Source organism: Zootoca vivipara, chromosome 16 (assembly GCF_965207765.1).
Source record: "Zootoca vivipara chromosome 16, rZooViv2.hap1.1, whole genome shotgun sequence".
Lineage (NCBI taxonomy): Eukaryota > Metazoa > Chordata > Lepidosauria > Squamata > Lacertidae > Zootoca > Zootoca vivipara.
The window spans coordinates 6,923,160-6,938,302 of NC_142599.1; the positions used below are offsets into that span (position 1 = coordinate 6,923,160).

General features: G+C 46.3%; 1 protein-coding gene across 1 annotated transcript in view; it reads right to left on the minus strand.

The window, feature by feature from the left end:
• LOC118076152 (transmembrane protein 132D) overlaps positions 1 to 15,143 on the minus strand; it is a 444,754-nt gene that overhangs the window by 132,503 nt on the left and 297,108 nt on the right. Inside the window, exon 4 of the mRNA XM_088659749.1 lies at positions 11,432 to 11,615. Coding sequence (XP_088515875.1) covers positions 11,432 to 11,615 — 184 coding nt within the window. The remainder of the gene's footprint in view (positions 1 to 11,431; positions 11,616 to 15,143) is intronic.

Genomic DNA, 15,143 nt, shown 5'->3' on the forward strand with positions numbered 1-15,143 from the left:
GGTGTTCCAGCAACACGAAAGTGCACCAGAAATTGTGTGTGCGCATGCGTATGGGAGCGCGCTCCCGCGCACTCCGGCCCACCACGCAATCGGCACTGGAGGCACCACCACTGGAGGCCTGGTAAGTTTGCAGACCTCTGCTTTAGAGAGAGAGAGAGAGGAAAGGGGGTGGGGGACTCTGCAGAACCAAACAACCCCTGAGGTTGATTTGTTTCAGGAAACAAAGAGGCAAGTCACAAGGCACGGAATATAACTAGGGCCACTTTATTAAACTGCAACATCAAGAATTTCTGAACTGCATTGGGAAAACCATGTGCGGGAAATATTCCGTCCTCTATCAGGCTCCCAAGCTGGCAGTGATCAGGTAAGCCTACCTTGCAGGGTGACCAGGTAGTGTTAAACTACACCTCTTTCTCCCTGCCAAACTTCTTGCAGGTCTTCACAATCCCAGGGAGTGATCCACACCCTGCCCCATGGGTCACAGGGCCCTTTATGCAAGTTTCTAGAACCACACTGTTCACCTGATAAGTGTCTCAGGGTGCCAACCTTTCCCCTTTCCTGAACACACACCTGCTAAGGACCAAATACAACTAATCAAGCTAATTTTCTGGGGGGCCCACCAGCACTAACTTCACCATGTGGGTGGGTGCGAGGATAAGACAGGGATAAAAGGTAAAGGGACCCTGACCATTAGCTCCAGTCGTGACCGACTCTGGGGTTGCGCGCTCATCTCGCATTATTGGCCGAGGGAGCCGGCGTATAGCTTCCAGGTCATGTGGCCAGCATGCCAAAGCCGCTTCTGCCGAACCAGAGCAGCACATGGAAATGCCGTTTACCTTCCCGCTGTTTATCTACTTGCATTTTGATGTGCTTTCGAACTGCTAGGTTGGCAGGAGCTGGGACCAAGCAACGGGAGCTCACCCTATCACAGGGATTCGAACCGCTGACCTTCTGATCAGCAAGCCCTAGGCTCAGTGGTTTAACCCACAGCGCCACCTGGGTCCTAAGGTAGGGTATATTGGTTTAATTATCGAAAAATTGATAATCTGAACGTGACAAGGGTCAGAAGATTCAAGACAGAGAAAAAGTAGTTCTTTCATTCCACGCTACATCAGGCACAGATTCAGTGCTCATCTAACCCAGTATAGTCTACACTGAGTGGCAGCAGATCTCTGGCAGAGAAGGGCTTTTCACATCAACTGCTCCCTTCTAAATTTTAAGTAAAGATGCCTGGGCTTGAACCTGGGACCTTCTGCATGCAAATCAGAGACTCTGCCACTGAGCTAACTCGTGTCCTTTTGACTTGGACTGCCTTCCTTCTGATATCAACTTGGAATTTTCTACCAAATGACCCATGCTCATAGGTCTACTCTCTTTATTATCTCATAACCCTATGTAAGGTACTGCCTGGGCTATAGATCATCTCACCTCTTCCAATAACTCAGCGGCGAGCAAACCTGTGTCTTTCAGCCGGTGTCCTCAGCTTTTCCATCTGCAAAATGGGAATAATTATGCAGGCCACCCTTAAGGGGTTGTTGTAAGCAAGGTGGTCATGTAGGAAGCTGTCACTGGTCCAGCTACCTCAGCATTGCCGATGCTGATTGGCAGTCACTCTCCAAAGTTTAGGTTCTCTCCCAGAGATGCCTGCTGTTGAACCTGGGGCCTTCTGTGTGCAAAGCGGACAGGTGTTTAATGATGAACACCTTTAAAGATGACAGTTCCCTATTCGGAGGAGTTTTCTGGAAAAGATGCTCCCTTTTAAAGCTAAAGAAGCCTTAAAAGGGAGAGCAGCAGGTGCCTTGAAGTTGCCCACCAGCAGGTAGCATTTGTATACGGTAGCACATTGAGCAGGTACAGAGCTCATCTGGTCACAGTCTTCCCCACTAGGGGGAGCTGTATTTTGTAATTCTATTTAAATTAGTAATCATGCTTACCTTTCCACCTGCACACATAAATTAACATATGCAAATGGCATGCAAATGTGCATCCTTTGTCCCTTTCTGGAGTGAAACATTTCTTTCTTTTTGGAAACACAAAGGGGAAGGGATGAGATGACCCACCAATTCTATCCTGTTCGAACCTATTGCATGCAACCACTTCCTGGCTGCAACTGCACACATCTTTTTAACGTTAAAGTCATATTTCCATAGCTGCCAAGTCCCGGTTAAAAATATACGGGATCAGCAGTGCCTGCACCGGAAGTCGCTTCTACGCATGTCCAGACATGCGTAGAAGCAACTTCCGGTGCCAGCGCTGCCCAATTTCCGGTGCCCAGATATGGGCAGAGCGGCACCGGAAGAAATCCGGGGGAATTATGGGATATTTCGCCATTCGGGATGACAGCGGGAAACAGCTTTAAAAATGGGGGTTTCCCGGGGAAAATGGGAGACTTGGCAGCTATGTATTTCTATGAGCACGTTTCACACGCTGAAAAAGGACAGCAAAATCTGGAGAAGTGCATAACCCAGTTGGAAGCAGAGCTCTGTTCTGTGCAAACTTCCCGGTTCGTTGGATGCAGAGAGGCAGACCAAACACCTTTCTCTCCCATCCTGGAAAGGGGTCAGTTCCAGAAGTGAGGCTTCAAACCAGAATAATACTTGTGAAGCAGTTGGAAAGTGCTTGAAAGTTGCTACCAAAAAAAGAAATAAATAAAAAATCAGTACAGTCGTACCTTGGTTGTCAAATGCCTTAGAACTCATACGCTTTGGCTCCTGAACACCGCAAACCCGGAAGTGATTTTTCCAGTTTGCAAATGTTCTTTTGGAACCTGAACGTCCGACGGGGTTTTCCTGTGGCTTCTGATTGGCTGCAGGAGCTTCCTGCAGCCAACCAGAAGCCACAATTTGGTTTTCAAATGTTTTGGAAGTCAAATGTACTTCTGGAACAGATTCCGCTCGACTTCCAAGGTACGACTGTATTGTTTGTTCATTTGGGCTCAGAAGCAACAGAAGTAAAAAATGAAGGCGGGAGACACACACACACACACAGAGAGAGAGAGAGAGAGAGAGAGAGAGAGAGAGAGAGAGAGAGAGAGAACACAGAACACCCAGATGCGGAATTTACAGCCCTCACTCCTTGCCTAGGCAAGGGCCAATATTGGCTCTGCACATGGTTAATTGAGGTTCAAATCCTCCTCCCTGCATGACTCCAATTAATTAGTAACGTGGTTAATTTTAGTTTTCCGTCAATTGCACTGTAAGCAAACCTCCCCGGTCCATTCAGTGAAAGTGCGCATGAGGTGGGGGAAATGAGAAAACTAATCAATAGATACTCTGCCACAAATGAGGGGTGAGTGGGAAATAAAATAAAATAAACCCCGGCTGGGAATTTGCACTGATAAAGATCGAAAGAACAAAAAATCCACTTGTCTGTAGGGGGTGGGGTGGGGGGGAGAAAGAAAGGAAGCTCTTAATTTGGCTGAATGACCAGCTGGCTTGGCTTTGTTTTCCAGCAACCTTAATTATCCTGCAAAGAACAAGGCTTGCTTATCAAGTCTGAAATGTGAATCGTGCTGTCGGTGCCAAGGAGATGCGGAAGGCTTGAGCACAACTTGCAACCCAGGAAGAAAGAAGAAATTGGGACCATTCCTAAGGCCAGTCGATGTGCTGGTTGAAGACCGTTTCATTACTCTACATTTAGCATTTTTCCAAACTTCCATGCGGTCCTATACATTTTCTGCAGTAATTTGGAATTTTAAAAAATCCCAAGAAAATTAGTTGCTGTTTTAGTGCAAATTTCTCCTAAGCACATTTGGGTATGCAGTTTTGACTAATACAGTGGTACCTCAACTTACGAACGACTCGACAACCGAATTTTTCAACTTACGAATGGGGCAAATGGCCACGCGCTTACGAATGTCTCGACATCCGAAAGGAAACCACGGCGGTTTTAGATAGGGTTTTTTCGACTTACGAATTTTTAGATGGACTTGCGATTTTTTCCGTTTTCAATGCATTCCTATGGGAAATCGCGTTTCCAATGGCGCTTTTTGACTTACGAATTTTTCGACCTACAAAGGTGCCTTTGGAACGGATTAAATTCGTGAGTCGAGACACCACTGTATACACATTTGTGTAAGCAATTTACTCTAATATAATGCATTTTTGTAACAATTTCCACCAATATATGTTTTTAATGGTCTTTTTCCCTACTATATGCATTACATAGCTGGCAAAAATTCAGAGAAGTGTGAATTTTAAAGGATAGGTAGCTGTACTTTGGGTCATGTATTAAAGACCTTTTACAGCAAGCAACATCTGTATTGGATTTGAATTTTTTAAAATTGCTTTTATTATTGCTGTTTTCATTATGAAATCACTTTGAGATGTTTTGTGGGAAGCAATTCATCAATAAAGCATATACTGTAAATGCAATGTTTCTATATGCCGGTAGCATGGTTCTGTAAGGATAATACATTTGCAAAGCAAACATTTATATGTTACAAGAGAGAACAGATAATGCAGCGGGGAGGGGGGGGACACACCCTCAGCTCCATATAGCAGGGGAGAGAAAGAGGTGTCGGAAGCTGAAGAAGTAATAGGGTTTAGTGAGCAGGCAGAGTCTGTGACAGAAGAAGCTAGGGCATCTCTCCCCACTGCTGCAACAGGACCAGGAGAGTTATGAAGTGGGAGGACCCAAGACAGACGTGCCGGCGTAGTCTCAAATTGCTTGGGAAGGCCCTGGGGGAGAAGGAGATTTAGGTAGCTGTGGGGAACTTCAGTGTCTGCAACTGCCTCATAGGGACAAGAGTTGCTGTGCTCATTATCCCTGGCACTCCTGTGCATACCTTGTTTCTTCTAATAAAGAGTTAACTTCACTTATTCTGTGTGATTTAATGTTAAGTTGAGCCTTTCAATGGCCACGTGAGAGTATTAGGTGGGACCAAAGGGGGAAAAGTGGGTGGAGGAACTGTCTACCTTTGCATAGTATAAATCAGAGGTTTATATGCACAGATCTCTCCCACGTGGCAAGAAAGTGGCACGATTACACTTTAAGCACATGTGCACTTCAGGCACATGTGTGGTCTAGAGAAATTCCCCGAATAGGAAATAAATATGGTTCATAGTGCAATCCTTGGCATATCTAAGACCCAGTGAGCTCAAAGGCACCTGCCTCTAGAGAAATATCTATAACATGGATGGAGAACCTCAGTTCTGGGGGCATAATGTGGCCCTCCACACCTCTCTACCTGGCCCTCAGAACTCTCTGCATGCCGCACCTTCACTGGCCCTTGCTTTACAACCTCACAGTGAGTATTTTTCCTGGCAGGAATGAGTTGTTGAACTTCTTCCTTTTCATGATGGAGGGCTGGCTCACCTATGAAGCAAGATGAGGAGACCGCCTCAGGCGGCAAGATCCACAGGGGCAGCAGATTCTGATGTAAATCATTCCCCGTGTTCCTGATGTACATCCTCAATTATCCCTTCATTCAGGCCTTCTTCACTGGTGGGGAGAGAACCATTTAATGGTTCGCTTCAGGTGCAAAAATGTCTTGGGTCGACCCTGGAGAAAAGTGTGTGTGAGTGTGTGCGGTATCAGGCCTACTGTACAAAGGGAACATTTAAATTAATCACTTCCCCCACATTTGTCTCTTGCTCTGCCCCATGTTGGCATATGGCCCCTGGAAGGCTGCCCAGAAGGGGATGTGGCCCTTGGGCAGAAAAATGTTTCTCACCCCTTCCAAATAGTAAAGGTAAAGGGACCCCTGACCATTAGGTCCAGTCGTGACCGACTCTGGGGTTGCGCGCTCATCTCGCATTATTGGCCGAGGGAGCCAGCGTACAGCTTCCAGGTCATGTGGCCAGCATGACAAAGCCGCTTCTGGTGAACCAGAGCAGCGCACGGAAATGCCGTTTACCTTCCCGCTGGAGTGGTACCTATTTATCTACTTGCACTTCATGCTTTCGAACTGCTGCATTGGCAGGAACAGGGACCGAGCAACGGGAACTCACCCTGTCACGGGAATTTTAACTGCCGACCTTCTGATCGGCAAGCCCTAGACTCCGTGGTTTAACCCACAGCGCCACCCGCCACCCAAATAGCATTGTAGTCCAAATGGGGTACTTTTTATTGGTAGTATAGCCTCCTGTCAGTAAAGGGACAAGAGATCATGGCAATTTGATGGGAAAAGAGTCCCGCAGTTTCTATCTATGTACTCAGCACCATGCCAAGATGTCCTCCAATTTAGAACAATGGGCCATTTGTCCTAAACGCTCAAGTTGGGCAGCCATCATAATTCAGCTGTATCTCCAGCAGCTGGAAGTGATTTATCTGAGCAAAACACACCTTTGCAGACAGTAAATTTGACCTGAATGTCCCAACCTTAGTGTGTTTATCCACTGTTAATGCAGGAAAGAGGCAAACCATGTCAATATTTCCCCCCCCCTCCATTCTTTATCATCGGCCAACAATTCTGGTGGGGATCAACCGAGCACCAGAACATCAACAGCTGCTGCCATCTGGTTCCACCTTTTGCATCTCAATAATCCTCAGGTATGAAGATAAAAGAGAGAGCAAACACTGGAGAGAAGGGCTGTGGAAGGCGAACGGAGTAGGACAAAGCAGTCACAGCAAAACACCCATTTTGCTGTAAGGAAATGAAATAAAGTTAAAGCAGGTCCATCAAGACAGGATTTTGGGACAGGGGTCCATGGTCCCACTAAGCAGATGGGCTCTCAGGGCTGACTTACAACACTAAAAGAAAGTAATATGTTTTATCTATTTACTTGCTGGCAGATTTATAAAGTGCCTCCAGGAAGGGGGATAAATTTGATTCAGCTCACATTTAAAGGCAAACCTACCTCATTTTTACTTTCCTAACAATGCATGAACCAAATCATACCCATCCTTCAAAATTTGCATTTCTCCAATGCACTACCCCAGCCAGGTAATGTGAACAAAATGCATATATATCAGGGTAAAGTTTCCATAAAAATGCATATATTAGTGAAAATGACACACACACACACACAAATGCATTACTTTAGGGTACATTGCTTTGCGAAAATGTGTCGGGGAAACTGCATTTTAAAAAATGTGTATGTTAAAATGCTGGTGAATCTTCATGAGGACTTTTTGTGGGTGGGGGGCGTGATTCTCAAACTAGTGGGAAATGTGGAGAACTCAATTTAGGATTGGAAAAAATGAGAAACTGAGAGAAACCGAAATTGATAGATCTACCCATCCCTAACAGTTTCACAGCCAAATGTTACTGAAGAGGTGTAAAATAAAATAAAATACACTGCAAACTCATCAAGATTGAAACAATACAACCATGCCCACAATTGTAGAATAAGAAATAAATCTGCAACAGTCTTCAATAATCACTTAAATATCAGAACAGCAGGAGCTTTGCTAATTTCTATTGGTTGAAACAAAATTTTTTAAAAAATCCTTCCAGCAGCACCTTAGAGACCAATTAGTTGCTCATTCCAAAGGCCTGGAGCTGCAACACTAAAAGCTACTTAGTGCATACTAAGTGCATACTAAGTGCAGAACTGAGGCATGCAGTACTCTTAGCAATGCGCCACCTGAGAAGCAGAGTTGCCGGGCATGGGTACATGGGGCGAGAAGGTCCATTTACCACCTCAGGAGCACCCGCTCTTAGATGCTTTAAGTCCAAAGTATAAAATTCCCTAAAGTGTGCCAAGGAGCAGGTTTGCTTAATATGGAGCCCAGTGCACCAAACACAGCCCCTCAGCCAAGCAGGGTGCCAAGAGTCAACTATAGGGAGCTGTTGGAGGAAACCAAGGAACTGGGAGACAGGAGCTTGGAGTCAGAGCGAATGGACACACACTAAAGCACATAGGAGCCAGGAAGGCTGTACTGGTCAGACAGCAACCTGGTGCAGATGGACACTTAGCTCTGGCATAGGCAGCATCTGACCCAAAAGGCATTTTTCTTTTAATACCCAACCGCTTACTACCCTGGAGGTTAGGAAGATTTAACAACACATTATTATTATTAGCATTATTATTTATTAAATTTGCTAGTTGTTTTTTTCCTGCCCAGGGCAGCCCAAAGTGCGAAACAGACAATAAATCCCACATAGATGCATTAAAATCAAGAGGAAATAAAAATACATTACAAGCACCCCATCTGCTTCTCAAAGGTTATAGAGTTTTTGACTGGCACCTGAAGGCAGATAATGATGGTGTCAGGCGAGCCTCTCTGGGGAGAGCATTCTGCAAATGGGGAGCCACCATCAAACACATCAAACAACCAGCACCCCGGAATGACTTGAGACAGGGAGCTGAGCAGAGCCTCCATCTGAAACAGAAGCTGTGGCTCTGCTGATGCTGGGGGACTCCAACTCCCATCAGCCAGCACAGGCAGTGGGTCAAGGATGATGGGAGTTGTAGTCCAACAACATCTAGATGGCTTCAAGATACCCCATCTAAATCAAGGGTGGGGGACCTACACCCTGGAGGCCAAATGCATCCCGCCTGTCCTCTTCATCTAGGACCCCCCCAAATGTATTTTTTCCCACCAACCTTGAGTGGTTTCCACCTCTCTGGAATGTGCCCTTGAACTCTTATAATGCCTCTAGCTGGCCTGGAGGGAGGACAGAGGTGTGGGCGTTTGTGTGTAAGGGAAAAAATTACATTGGCTGCACTGTCCACTTTTGTCTCTCCCCACCCCCGGCATGTGGCCCCTAGAAGGCTGCCTCGAAGGAAATGTGGCCCCCTCCAGGAAAGTAATAGTTTCCTAACACCCCTGATCTAAAGATGCGTGTTCTCACTTCTTCACCTTCTGACACCCTGATTGCAGAATTGTTGTTGTTGTTTAGTCGTTTAGTCGTGTCCGACTCTTCATGACCCCATGGGAGAGTTATCTTCGTGACCCCATGGGAGAGTTATCATGCAGAGTTATCTTTTTTCAAACTGCTGTTTCAATTCTATTTGGTAAAACGGGTTCTCCAATCATGGAGAGCAGGAGTTGCAGAAGGGTTAACAGGACAATCCCAGGTTTCTTGGGCGGGTCAGTCTAGTTGGCCACAAGGGTGATTGGGGGTTTGCTGTTGCTGGGGAAATTGGTATGTTGCAAGTTAATTGATTGACAGCCATAGTCTTGAAATACTACGGTAGTGCATGCAGCTTGCAGTTTCACTTTGCCGCTTGCAACGGATCTCCCGCCCACCCTCCCTATATTTAGGGATTCTTTGCGCTTGACATTGTTATGCCTGTCATGGGGTCGCCTGTTTTGGAGCAGGGGCCTGGTGGGAATTTTGTCCACTTGGCTGATTGTCTGGTGCCCTGTGGTTTTTTGCCTACTGTGTAGCAAATTGTCACAACTTGTAAGGTTGCGGGTAGGCATTGGTTCAAATTGGATGGTGGAGGGGTAAGGATTTGGCTGGGCCTGCCCCTCAAAATTGCTGCTGCTGATAGGGGTATTCCGTTAAAGGAATCCTGAGGCTCCACATGTTTGTCCGTACTCCTGGTAGGGGCTAGGACCGCGCAAGAGCCTCGGGGAGCATCCGAGGGAGAGGTGAAGGGTTTGGCTCCCAGCTCCATCCTCTCTCAGAGGGTGCTCACCTATACTGACTTCCCTAGCATGCTAGCGGGAGTCAGTTCATTCTGTCCCAGGCAGGGGACAGATGGCGGGAACCAATGCCTAAGCAACCACTCACTTTAGTTGTATTTAAATAAAGTTGTGGCCAAAATAATGCCGATAACCTTAAACTTAAATTTCTGTGTGAAGTGTGAGTTATTTGGGGGGGGGTTGTCCTGGTACCTCAACATGCAACCCAGCAGACAAGAAAAGAGTGTTGTGTTATTCTTGTTTCTTTAAAAAATAAATAAATACAGCTATCAGAGAGAAATGCAATAGCATTTGGCACCATTAAGTGCCAAGGTGACATCTGAGTTGCTCTGAAATTGGCAGATTAAAACCATGGCCCTTAACTGCTTTGAAAAGAGCACAAACCACTCTTCAACCTTGACTAATGGTATAATGATTAACTGCTTATCACTAGGCAACCACTTGGCTCCTATTATTCACCCCCCCCAAAAAATACTCAAATATTAATTATCTCCCCCCCCATATAGTCTATTTTTCCCTCTTTCCGTGCCAAATAATAACATGTGTCAATATTTTTAATAAATGGGTCAAAGAGTAAGCTCCGGGCATCAAAAATCTTGGAAGATGATATCCCTTGTTCCAGCCAGCACAGTAATTTGGGGCCAAAGGACACACTAGAGAGAATGAGGGACGTCCAATTGTCTTGTCCAATGAGCCACGGTCAAAAAGCCCAGTTTATTAAACAACTCTCTCGCCTGCCCCACAATTACAGAGCCATCCTTGTACGTGGTGTTATGAAAAAGAGGGATTTGATTTCACAGGCTTTAGAAACTGCTGAACAATGCCAAGTGTTCAATCTTTTCATGGTTTGTTCTTCCAGCGATCTGCACTATCCATTCAAAGCCGTATCACACCACTTTAAGCAGCCATGGCTTCCTCCCGAAGAATATTGAGGACTGTCATCGCCTATGGTTGCTGAGATAAGTTGGGAGACTCCCTATTCCCCTCACAGAGCTACAATTTCCAGAGTGGTTTCACTCTGAGGACTCTGGAAATTGTAGCTCTTTGAGGGAAATAGGGAGTTTCCTAACTCATCAGTATTGTTTACACTGACTGGCAGTAGCTGGTTGCAAATAAGAAGGTAGGTGGGTGGGGGAGAGCATGCTGAGGTTATTGGGGCAGCTCCCAATTTGCTCATATTGGGATTATTCCACTGGGATTATGTTTGAACCAATCCTCTGAACGTGGAATTACATAAACTATACACAAGAGACTGGTACCTTCCATAGCCCGACACACTTTCATACAGGCTTCTGTACAGCGTATTGTAGACCATTGACTTTTGCATTCACAGCTAGTGGCAGGATCAGCCCGTCCATGAGGCAGACTGAGGCAGCCACCTTGGGTGGCAGAGTCTAAAGGGTGGTGGCACCCTGCCCGCCACTGCCGGAAAAGTGAGGAGAAGAGGCTATAGGAGTGACTTCTGGGTTCCTGCAAGATCTTTCATGACCCCTGTAAGCAAGGCTTTGGTGGTGGGCAGATAGCAGAAGGGGACATCTTCCCATTTCCCACCCCTGGCTAGTGGAATAATAGAATTCTAGATCTGGAGAAAGTCTTGTAAGCTGCCTGTTCCAACACCCTGTTCAGTTCTGGAAATCCACACTTAGAAAATTCTCTGTCTAGCCTCTGCTTGCAGTTCTCCAGTCAATAAGAACTCACTACCTCACTAGCTAATGGGTTCCATCATCAAATTGCTCATGCTGTCAATATCTTTATCCTAATGCTCAACTGAATTCCATAACTCCAGACTGCGGAGAGTACAGATGTGAAAATGGTCACATTTCTGTTCAATATGGTCTAGAACTGTGCTTGCACACTAAACAGTACCGAGGCAATAAACAGTTTCTCTTACCATCGCCAATGGAAGAACACCAACTAGATCTTTCTGGCTTACGTAGATCTTGGAGATGCCAAGGTCAGATGTTCTGTCTCCTGGATACTCGACTTGCCACGTAATAAGCTGGGTGTCTGGCAATTCGCTAAGATCTTCTATTTCAAAATCAATTTGCATGATCTCAGAGGGTGGAGCATTGGTGCTGAAGGAAGAGAGAGGAGGGGAAAACATCGTCAGTGTGCATGCTTCATTGTGGTAAGAATTCACCTCTACACCACCTTGTTCGTTATCCAGGTGAGGAACAACCACATTTTGAATAAAACACAGAACCAAGGAAACTATTTCAAGTCCAGCATCCAGATTTAAGAACCCAGCACTTGTTATAGCTATTGCAACAGGACAGAGCTCACTCGACTCAACATGCCAGTGGAGAAGGTCTGCCCCGAGCTGCTTCAGAACAAAAGCTTATATAGTAGTTCAAAAACGGAAAACTCAGAGTCATAAAACATATTCACATACATAGGAAAGGTTACAGGTCATGAGAAGTAAAAGACTCATGGCTCCATACTGGTATCTTCAACCCCACAATCGCCTTGGAGTGGCACCAGTGTGCCCAGGTCATTTGACCATTTTAGGTCTTGGATGTCCAACATTGCCCTGGCAACCTAGCCTTCAATGGGAGGGATAGAGCATCATAAAATCCTCTTCCTGGGTCTCAGATAGCTTCAAGGATTTACCCTCCGGTGCTAAAACATACTGGCATTTGTACTACTTTCAGAGGTAGATAAGGAGAGATTGAATGCAGCATAGGAGGGAGAACACACAAAAATCAAGCCTAATATATTCTAAAAGGTTAAATGCAATGAAAGTGAAACATTGAAACATTATTAAAAGAATAAAAACATTCATCTGGGGTCTCTAATTCGTATATCAACATGAAGTTAGGCTCCTTCCCCATGAAGATTACGGTCTGAACTTCCACAGCAGGGCCAAAAACAAGGATCAACATGACCAGGCAACTTCTAAGGGACACTACCCCTACAGACCATAAAAGAACTGTTTATATGTATATTTGGGAACTGACTCCCTCCTCCCACCATTAGGCATGTGATTACTCAGCTCAGGTTTCAAACTATGTCTGCAGAATATCGGACTAGCAAATTCTTTAATATGCCAATAAATGACTCTATTTGTGTATACAGTGGTACCTCGGGTTATAGACGCTTCAGGTTACAGACTCCGCTAACCCACAAATAGTTCCCCGGGTTAAGAACTTTGCTTCAGGATGAGAACAGAAATTGTGCGGTGGCAGCGCGGTGGCAAAAGGAGGCCCCATTAGCTGAAGTGGTACCTCAGGTTAAGAACAGTTTCAGGTTAAGAACAGTTTCAGGTTAAGAACGGACCTCCAGAACAAATTAAGTTATTAACCAGAGGTACCACTGTACAGATTAGGCTAGATCAAAGATATGGTGTACTATCTCTTACTTATTGCTCTTGAGAGCAATAAAAATAGAGTCCTCCATTCACTCCAGAATTTCTTAGGAGGTCAGTTAGATGATTTCAGAACTAGATGATTTCAGAACTAGATGATTTCAGAACTAGATGGTTGAGGGTCAAGGCAGATATGTTTGTTACCTATAGAGTAGCTTTTCATGTGCTAGAATTGAGAAACTTAATGGTCTACCTTAAAAAAAAAAAGCACTGTTGACTGCCACGGGGTTGTTGTTTTTTAATCTAAATGATTTGGAGAACTCCATATGGCATTTTCATGCACTGCTCTGGCTTCACCAGAAGCGACTGGCCACATGACCTGGAAAAACTGTCTGCGGAAGGCAGACAAATGCCGGCTCCCTTGGCCTGTAAAACGAGATGAGCGCCGCAACCCCAGAGTCGTTCATGACTGGACTTAACTGACAGGGGTCCCTTTACCTTTACCTATACTCAGAGTAGACCTACTGAAATTGGGGGAAATGACTAACTTGAGACCATTCATTTTAGTAAGTCTATTCCAAAGCTCACATTCCCAACAGGTTCGCACTCCTGTCTCAGCGACGTCTACACTGGCTGGTTCATTTGCACAGAATGGAAAGTGGCAGGATCCCCAAGGACATGCTTTGTGGGGAGCTGGCTCCAGGCACCAGACCCATTGGCAGACCAACTCTACGCTGCAAAGATGCCTGCAAGCATGACATGAAGGCTGGCAATGCCAACCCCACCATGTGGGAATCCCTTGCACACAACACAGTGGCTGGAGACAGAAAAGTCAGGTTGTGCATCCACCGCAAAACTGGATGCCAAGCAGGGCAAATGAGGGGTGTGTGTTGGGGAGAGTTCTGAAGGCCAACGCAAATATCCAAAGGGTTGCAATGTGGAAGATGGAGCAAGCTTGTTTTCTGCATCTCCAGGAAGTGGGACCTGAAACAATGGCTCCAAATTACAAGAAAGGAGATTCTAGCTAAACATGATGAAGAACTTTCTCATGGTAAGATCTGTTGAGCTGTGGAACAGACTACCTTGGAAGGTGGTGGCTTCTCCTTCATTGGAGGAATTCAAGCAGACGTTGGATGGCCATCTCTCAGGGATTCTTTAGCCATGCTTCCCATATTGCAGGGGGTTGAACTAAATGACCCTTAGTGTCCCATCCAAGCCTACAGTTCTGATTCTATGGAAGGTGATATATTGCTCCTGCAATATATTGCCATATGATTGGGCTCTCAGCGGCAGTCTTGCCAAGGGCTGCTCCACACTTTCCAAGGGCTGCTCCACACAGAACACATTTCAGTAGCAGTCTAACCCAGGGCCGGCTCTAGGTAGACCCCCGGTGGCGCAGGGCACCATGGCGCCGGCCCACCAGGAGGGTGCCGCGAGCTGCGCCTGCCCGCTGGCCGGCCGGTCCGCCGGTTCAACAACTGCGCTGTGTCTGCCTGCCCGCCGCGGCGCCGCACAGCAGTGCCTGTAGCAGCCGCGCTGCGCCCGCCCGCCCACCCACCACGCTGGGAAACAGGGCGGGGGGGGCGCTGGAGTGATCCGTCGCTCCACGGCGCCAGGGTGCTTAAGACGGCCCTGGTCTAACCTGAAAGCAACATATGAATATGTAACATTTTCATTTGCTTTGAATTCTCGGCAGCTGAAGGGTTACCCGCCCAGCTCCACCAGCCTATCCTGCTCATTTTCATATGTGTCCTTCCTTCGCGGGTGTGATGCTACAGAATCCTTTATAGCTCCAAAATGATTCACAACCAGAAGGGAATATGAATGCCATGAAAAGGGAGAGATTTAAGGCAGGGAAGCTACGTGAGCCTTAAAGGGCTCGATCTTGTAAACCTTTATAATAAAAACCAGCCACTGTGTAGGAAGCGGAGCTGTAAAGATTCAACAGTACATCCTCGCCGAGGCAAACTCAACACAACCGGCAACTTTTATAGGGAAGTTGGGGAGGGAGGGAGGGAGGGAGGGAGGGAGGAGAGAGAGAGAGAGAGAGAGAGAGAGAGAGAGAGAGAGAGAGAGAGAGCAAAAGGGGAGGAAGAGTTTGACAGGGAAGTTTTGCCTTGTCTCGCAACACTTTAGAAACGCCTGCCGATTACTGGGGTTTTACAGATCTCAGAGCTTATGAGCCTGTAGCGCAGAGCTCTGAGCCAGATGGATGCGCCGGAGAGCATGAATTGGCAGTGACAGGAGATGGCCAAAGGAGGGTTTAGATCAAGGAAGGAAGGAAAAAATAATAATGCAA